Source organism: Dryas octopetala, chromosome 1, assembly GCF_963921425.1.
Source record: "Dryas octopetala chromosome 1, drDryOcto1.1, whole genome shotgun sequence".
Lineage (NCBI taxonomy): Eukaryota > Viridiplantae > Streptophyta > Magnoliopsida > Rosales > Rosaceae > Dryas > Dryas octopetala.
This window is the reverse complement of record NC_141366.1, coordinates 17,080,652-17,089,327: the sequence shown is the minus strand read 5'-3', so window position 1 is coordinate 17,089,327 and position 8,676 is coordinate 17,080,652. Positions and strand designations below refer to the sequence as shown.

General features: G+C 36.4%; 1 protein-coding gene across 1 annotated transcript; it reads right to left on the bottom strand.

The window, feature by feature from the left end:
- LOC147298640 (cysteine-rich receptor-like protein kinase 10) lies at positions 1 to 3,281 on the bottom strand. Its single transcript, XM_086245268.1, has 7 exons — positions 2,396 to 3,281; positions 2,009 to 2,146; positions 1,757 to 1,878; positions 1,395 to 1,605; positions 1,046 to 1,283; positions 644 to 794; positions 1 to 552 (listed from the first exon to the last, which is right to left on the bottom strand). The coding sequence occupies exons 1-7, from the start codon at positions 3,222 to 3,224 to the stop codon at positions 220 to 222; spliced, it is 2,022 nt and encodes a 673-aa protein (XP_086101394.1). The 5' UTR covers positions 3,225 to 3,281; the 3' UTR covers positions 1 to 219.
- Between the last annotated feature and the right edge of the window lie 5,395 nt (positions 3,282 to 8,676).

The window sequence follows — 8,676 nt, the reverse complement described above, 5'->3', positions numbered from 1 at the left end:
GGTGTGAATGCCAAAACATGTCTATCACGTTATGTGGAAAAGGTTTCTCTCTCTTTGGTCTTCACATGTATAGGTCCTAAGACTATGGACTGGGTCGTACACTAATAGTAGGCAGATACAATTTTTACTCAAAATAAAGATATTGAAACTCAGAGTCCTAACAACATTCATATGCAACCAGATATTACTACTAGATAAGACCTTGTGAATTTACTCAAACTATCGAGGGTATACTTCGGTGATAGATCCATCATCAATAGACGGAGTTGACTTGCTGATTGATTGACCAGACTCCAGTGTTATCTTTGGCATGTATCCCTCGGTTGTACTACTTTGAAAGACAAATGCTGGCTGTTGGGGTAGTGGCAGAGTAACAGAGTAGCTATTAAGCATGAGAACTACAGATTGCATTGTAGGCCGGTCAGCTGGATCTTCCTGAACACAAAGTAACCCAATATGTACACATCTCATAACTTCGCTCCTCGAATAAGAATCTCTCATTCTTGGATCCAACAATTCCAAAGCTGTCTCATCTCTCCATAGTTTCCAAGCCTGCATGAACTCAACAGTTTGATTTATGTTGTTATCAATGTTAGTCAAGATGCACAGGAGAACAAAACTACAGTTTTCGGTTTAAGCTTACATATCTCACGATGTCCTCAGCAGAATTCATTTCAAGGAAATGACTGTTCTTTTTGCCGCTGATAATTTCTAACACTAAAACACCAAAACTATATAGATCGGACTTGACAGAAAATTGTCCGTGCATTGCATATTCCGGAGACATGTATCCACTGCAAGCAGCACCATCAGAATAGAAATTTTAGCAAAAGGATAATGAGGAAACTTTTCATATTCAATTTTATAATTTAATCGATCCATTTCAATTTGGTTCAAGGCTAATTGGCTTCCACTATACACAGAGCATGAACTATGATTCAAAGATAATATCATCCTCGTATGAGTTAATCCAGATATTACGAAGTATCAAGATTGTGCAAAACAGAAGGTGTGAGGGGAAAAGAAAAGACGAATGAGAACTCACTATGTTCCCACAATTCTATTTGTGTTTGCTTGAGTTTGGTCAACCCCAAAAATCCTAGCCATGCCAAAGTCAGATATTTTTGGAAGCAATTCCCTATCCAACAATATATTGCTGGCTTTGAGATCACGGTGTATAATCCTCAGCCGGGAATCTTCATGTAGATACATAATTCCTCGAGCAATCCCTCCAATAATCTTGTAACGTCTTGACCAATCCAATTGTCCTTGTTTCTCAGGGTCTGTAAAATCATCAAAAGCAAGTAGTCAAGGAATTGGATTCAAATACGTATTGAAGTAATGCTTTTGCAGAAGGAAAGACTATCAGACGTTTCAGTGTACAAACTACATACCAAACAGAAAATAGTCAAGGCTTTTGTTGAGCACATATTCATAAACAAGTATCTTTTCTTCTCCTTCCAAGCAAAATCCCAATAGCCTAACCAGATTTCTGTGTTGAAGCTTGGCAACCAATACCATTTCATTCTTAAATTCTTCTGCACCTTGGCCAGAACTTCGTGATAGCCTTTTCACAGCTATTTCTTCCCCACTCGAGAGAATACCCTGAGAACAAACTTTAATCAATCGATAGAGTGGTGATTTTTACAAAACTTTTAATCCCATCTTAGTTCTTAGGTTCTGACATTATTCAGATTTAAGATTTTCATGCAGGAAATGGAAATTTCTAGACTTTAAATAATCACTGATTTCATACCTTGTAAACTTGACCAAATCCACCTTCGCCTAACTTGTTCTCATCAGAGAAATTGTTTGTGGCGGCTTCAATGGTACCAAAATCAAATTGCAAAGACTCCACAGTAGTGATGTCATTCTCACCTACACAACCGAACAGTGAATGTACTGAGTTTTCAAAAGACTTAACTACAGTAGCATAATGTAGAAATTAAGACGATGATATAAAAGATCTTTATGATCATGTCACAAACTGTAATTTTTATTCTTTTACCGCTTTCTTCCTCTATTGCATTGTACTTCTTTCTTGCTCTCCTAGTTATGAAACAGCAGCCCAATACAAAAAGTAGGATGGAGACGGCAATTGGAGCAACAATGGAGACGATTGTGCGCGTTGGGATTTTGCTTTTTCCTGCATAAACAATAGTACTCTAGATTGAATTTTTTAACTATGTATTTTGATCCATGATTATGAATTTTTAACTATATATTATATTTTGATCCATGATTATGAATTTTTCAACTGTATGTTTTGTTAATGTGCTAACGTTTGTCATAGTGAAAGGATGGAGATTATTAAATTCATGCATATTCTTGACACAATTAATTAAATTCATTAATATGGTACTAGGCTAGTAGCTAGTGGGTTGACTTTAATTACCTTTAGGCCTCACGGGCGAGCCCGGAGGAAGGGGAGGAAGAGCCGCCGGCTGAGGCGCCGTTGCAGCGCCGGAGATCTGGTAAAAAGGGTACAGTTCATACCTGACATTACAACTGGGATTCAGAACTCGTCCCCCAACCTTTCCACTACAACAATCTGGCAACAGCGCTATAGCCCCCTGAAGACACCGATTGCAATCCGCTGTGGTCAGGTCCAGCGTACACTGCCCGAGGCTGTACACCGAAACAACTGTGGTCAGGTCCCGCGCACTAACTTTCGCTTGGTTGGTCGCGAACTTGCCGCCATCACTGGCAGCCTCGGTGGCCACCTTACTCATACTCGTCCCCAGTACTTGATTGAACCGGGTCAGGTCGGTGACGTCGGTCACGCTCCCGCCGTTCTTCCCATACACGACGGGCGACTCGACGGCGACGGAGAAGAACGACTGGGTGGAGTAGCGTAGCATGCACTCGTCGTACCAGATCACCACCTCTTTTTCAATTGGGCAGCGTGTACGTGCTTCGGAGGTTGTGGTGTTGACGCAGGTTTTGCAAGCTTCGCTGGTGAGGTCACCGCGGCATTGGAAGAGGCCGTAGACGGCGTTGTGGGAGTTTTGGCCGACGGTAGCGTTGTAGAAGCCGGTCTTGAAGGTGGCATTGGAGGAGAGGGTGGAGAGGAGGCGGTTGAGGTTGGTTTGGAAGGTGGAGTTGGGGGTGAAGGTGGTGGTGTTTGGGCAGATGTGGTCGAGGTAAACAGCTTCAGTGGTTAAGCTGAAGCTGAGGAAGCTAATGAGAATAGAGAGAAAGTACAAGAGGGTCATTTTGGGCATAATTTTGATAATAATTAGTAATCAGAGTATCAGACCCTGCTCTTACTCTTTGGGATGAAGATCATATGTATAATTATGCAATTCATATGTATAATTATGCAATTCATATGTATGATGTGTTTGACAGTCTCAATACGTACAGGACAGGTTGATTGACTTGGGTCATGGTCAATGAAACTTTGTGTTATTGTTTTATTTTATTTTTATAAACTTTGTGTTATTGACTTGATTGACTTGGGTTGAAACTTTGAAAGATATCTCACTGAGTCACTGGTCATTGTCTTCATGGAACTCATAGGAAAAAAAAAAAAAAATAGAGCAAGAGGCAAGGAAATAACAAAGTTTAAAACAGAGGAAGATGGGGACCCAAGTTGTGGAAAAATAGAGGAAGTTGTGAGACTCTAGAATTTTTAAGTATTTTATTTTATTTTGGTTTGTTAAATTTATTTCTCTAAGTGGACGAATTTTTTTAAAGACCAAGTGACTAAAGATAAACCTTGGTAGTGTAGAACTCATTTTTCTGAGAATAACGACATTTGGTTTGTCGAAATTTGAGTTCAGATGAAGGTATTATGAATTTTCAAAGTTGGACAATCATTTTAGGTTATTATTTAATTTTTCAGAATTTTATATAGAGAAGTTGTATTTTTCACAAAAATTCTGGAGATGAAAATAATATTTTGAGGCCATAGATAATTAGTACCCAGTCCTACGAGTTCGTAGGAATTTTCGGAGCTCAAATAAATTTTTGATGAATTATTTAAGTTTAAAGAAATTCGAAAAATAAGAAAATTAAAATGAAATTAGACGCTGACGTGGCCCAATCTGGAGCTTCGATCACGCCAGATTGGACGGCTCAGATGCACCAGTGCTTGACAAGAATCAAGTGCGTCACAGCACACACCCGTACAGACGACGAGGAATCCTGGCTGCTTGCTCGCATACGACGTGTCGTTTTCACTAGCTGCTCGATCCGCATGCGCAACCCGCCTCCCAGTCAACTCGCTCCGTTTGCAAATTGAGCTTGACCCGCACCCTGACTCAATCCTTTTCCCAGTTGGATTAACCACTTTCTCTCACAAAAAACCTGCTTTTCAACCCACTTAACCCCCATACCCGGTTCAACTTCCCTCCCTTTGTGAGTGCATTTTGTGCAATTGTCCTACATTGAAGGATTAGAATAACTTCCCACTCCCACAAGCCTATGAATAGAGAACCACCATCTCTATTTCTCTTCACACCTAAAGCTTTGTAACACTTCCAAAGCTTTCTTGAGACAAACTACTTGTTGAAGTTTTTTAAGTTTAAAATATTTGTTTGGATTGTTTTCTTTAGTGCCCATAAGGATTTTGCACCTAGAAACATCTCAATCAAATAATTTTGGCAAATGAAAACCCAAATCAAATGAAACATAATCAATATTCATAATAACAAATTAATTACCAATAATATGATATACAGAATTAACTTAAAATGAAATGTAATTATTAGAAAAATTATAATTAAATATTGCTTGATATGAGGAATTAATTGACACAACATTAAAACTAGTCATTTGTCAACTAAAGAGCAAAATAAGCATTCAAAATAAGTAAAAAATTACAGCAAAAATAAAAATTCAACGTGTCAAAGTAAAATATATAAAGCATAATTGGATAACTAAAAAACGGTGGGTTTAATCCAAATTCAACAGTCGGATTTTGGTTTTTATCCAATTATGTGTTGGAAAAAAGCAGACACTACCTACAAGAAGCTGCTTGTAATTAATCACATACAAGACCCTATTAACACCTAGCTAATTAATCAACTTAGGGATCATTAAGCCTAGCTAGGAGCTCAGGGAGGTGGTCCTTAATTTTGAGAGTTGTTTTCACCAGAACTATAAACTAGTAGAAATGACGGTATTGAAGGTCAATTGACAATAAGGCAAGAGAGTCGTTGCCCATCGACTCCCTTTGCAATATTTAAAATACAGAGATAGGTTGTAGCCTAGCTAATTAAGCATTCATTGCATTGCTTTCTAGACAATTGAGGACTGCAATGAGGAAAGCCAGAAATTGTTGATACATCGTTGATATTGGCTTTTCTTGTAGCAAAGGTATTTCCCTTTGAAGTACCATAAGCCACATTAGTGAAAAGGCGCATTTTTCTTAATTTTCGATCGAATTTAGCCACATGGGGGGTATGTTCTGTTAAAGATGGAATAATTGGGATTGGAGGAATCCGAGGTGATGAACGTTGGTTGTCTTGATACACTGGGTCTTGGGATTCAACAAAACAGTAGTGGGCCGGAGATGTAGCCATTGGGGTCAACTACTGGGTCTGGGTCTGGGCGAACAGGGTCCAGCTCTACCACTAGTACTATAAAACAGAGGAATGTAATAAGTAAAATGATCTTGGGGTGGTGAAAATGTAGCGCCGTTAATTCTGACCTCAACTCAACTAAAAACATTCGCATATATGCATTAATGGTCTATAAATGCACAGTAAATATTCAATTTTTCCATGAATCTTTCAACCCATTAAAACTTTATGATTATCTAGTAATATTTTAGTGATACAAACATCCATTCCACATGTTTTCATAATAAATAAAAACATTAAGTTATAATGAAATCAACCGATTTCCATTGGTTAGCTACAAGTATGTGTTTCAATTTTATGCTAGTACGATGATCACCGTCGGTAATAGCTGACTTTTTTTTTCTTTTTTTTTTGAGAGAAAAGCCAGAGGCTTGATTAACACTACAGCATATTTGACATTGTTCAAATATATTAATTTTCAATGGTCATATTTATGTAATTAACACTACAGCATAAAACCTTAGGAGTGGTAGTTATTAACATGGCACAATTATACAGCTCGAAACCAATGCAAAAGTTAGCGAATTTGAATTGAGCATAAATAGGTTAATTTGTTTAAATTCAGGTAAAACCCAATAAACATTATTAAAGAACAAGTCATTTTCAAATCAACCCATGTAACCTGCAAATGACTGACTTAACCTGTTTAATAAATAAGTCATGTCGACTCCTTTACAATCTAAGTTTAATCTATTTAGTAAAGTTAATTTATTTTTTTATAAAAAAAAAGTTGTTAGGCATACCGATACAATTACAATTGTATTAAGACATCAAACCTTCTCATGTTCTCACATGATCGAGGACTCTCCCATATACATACATTCATATCATTTTTTTCAGTAATTTATTTACACTCATATCATCGTAGATTGTCTGGACCACTCAACTACAGTCCCACTAATTTTGCAGGTGTACTTTTTTATATGAATATTATGTAGTTAAAAATTACTTATTATGTCATGCATTTCATTAGTTAAAAAGTATCTTGGCTCCTTTCATGCCCATTGCCACCCCTATTAATCAAACCTAACGTGCTAGCTTCTTTGACTAGTGTGGTTTCGCACTGCATATATACATATTTCTTACACAATTAAAATGTGGATGTAGATTCATAAAAAAAAAAAAAATGTGGATAGAGACGGGACGGTAGGTAGATATATTTAAATATTTTTTAGGACAAATTGACAGAGGTGGTGTAGTATATGGCATGTGGCCCAGGTCCGGCCTGCCCAGAATATAAGGAATTGATACTTTCTCGACACGCAAGCCTACAATATATTGTAGAAAAGAAAAAAAAAATTAAAATAGTACCAGGATCGAAGGACGAGATCTAATTACATGAACATCAGAATGCCTTAAACTTATCTCATAAATAAATATATTATTCTTGCTTTAATAATAATATTCCAGGTGTTGCATGCATCTCTAGTTTGCTTGAAGCTTCCTACCAGTTACCAGACCCCTGGAAGACTAATTCAATTCAATATTTGCTATAAAATAATGTAAGGCTAGGTACTTTAATTTTGTAGTTCGTAATATAAAACTCTCTAACTACCTAAAAATTTTCTCTAAAACCCCACTTATTTAGAAACTCTCTCAAAATCCCCTATAACTTATACTTCTTAAATTACCCTCCAGACGCAATTTAATTACAGTTTAATTAATTACACTGATAATGATGTAATATATACACAAATAATTACATCATTATTTTTCAACAAGAAAAAAAAATTATAATTACACCATTACTTGACAAAACAAAAACAATTACATCATTCATTTCACTAAAAACTGAATTCAGTTTCACTAAAAGAAATTTCACTAAAAACAATTTCTCTAAAAATTGAATTCAGTTTCACTAAAAATTGAAATCAGTATCCTGAAACTCTAAACCTGAATTCAGTTTCAGTAAACTCAAATTCAGTTTCACTAAATACACTAAAACTGAAACCCCTAGGCTTTCCCATCAGCGTTCAGATCTCCGATCTCAAACTCAAACCAGAATACACCGATGCCGGTGCCGTATTAGTCACTGAAAGGAATTGGGGCTGACCAATGGAGGGGATGGTGGTGACGATTTCTCCGAGCTTGAGCTTGTACAAGATGGTGGTCTTTCTAACGACATTGAGACCCATTCGCATCTCTTTCTTCGCGAAGAGCCTGCTCAACAGCTTCGTGAACGTCAGCCTCATTTCTAATTATCTGCCAAATACATTCATATATAACAGAACAATCAAAATAACACCAGGAAAATCCCTAAAACATCAAGCAAATCGAAATGATATATATCATTTATATCACAGTGAAAATTCAATCAGATCCATTTCATGAATATCATCAAAGAATGAAAAGGGATTTCAATTTACATGGAGATCAAGATCGATTAAATAGGCAGATATCAATTTATAGGTTCGGATTCGAGGTTATTGGGCCGAGTTGATATCAGTGTCACTCGTTAGTGACCCGTTAAAATAACAAGTCGGATCGGGTCAATTCGCGGGTACCCATTATGACCCGTTAAGGAATAAATATATTTTTATTAATGAGATTTATCATTTAATTTGTACAATTCTTAGATACAGTAATGCTACACTTACCACATTTTTATACCGGCCACAATTTCATACCATCTTACATGACATTCATACATTAGACACTAAAAATTAAAAAATAAAACCTAAAAAAGAAAAAAGAAATACCCTTCCAGTAAAGTAATGACACATCATGTGGGATACAAATGTGGGAAAAAAAATGTGGGACAACTAGTATTATTGTTCTTAGATATTTCTTCTGTGAAATATTTAAAATATACATTTATGTAATAAATATATTTATTTTTGTAATAAAATGTATTTATTTATGACATAAAGTATATTTAATTCAAGTGTTTTTTGATGAAAAATGTATATTTTTTTCTTAAAGGGTAAAAACGGGTTGGGTCGTGTATATCTGTTATTTTTCAGGTTGGGTTCAGGTTGAAGTTTTTGCCACCCGTTGATTAATGGGTTGAGTCGGGTTCACCCGTTATCGCTAACGAGTCGTATCAGGTTTGACCCAAACTCTCTTCACCTGACCCATTTGTCAGGTC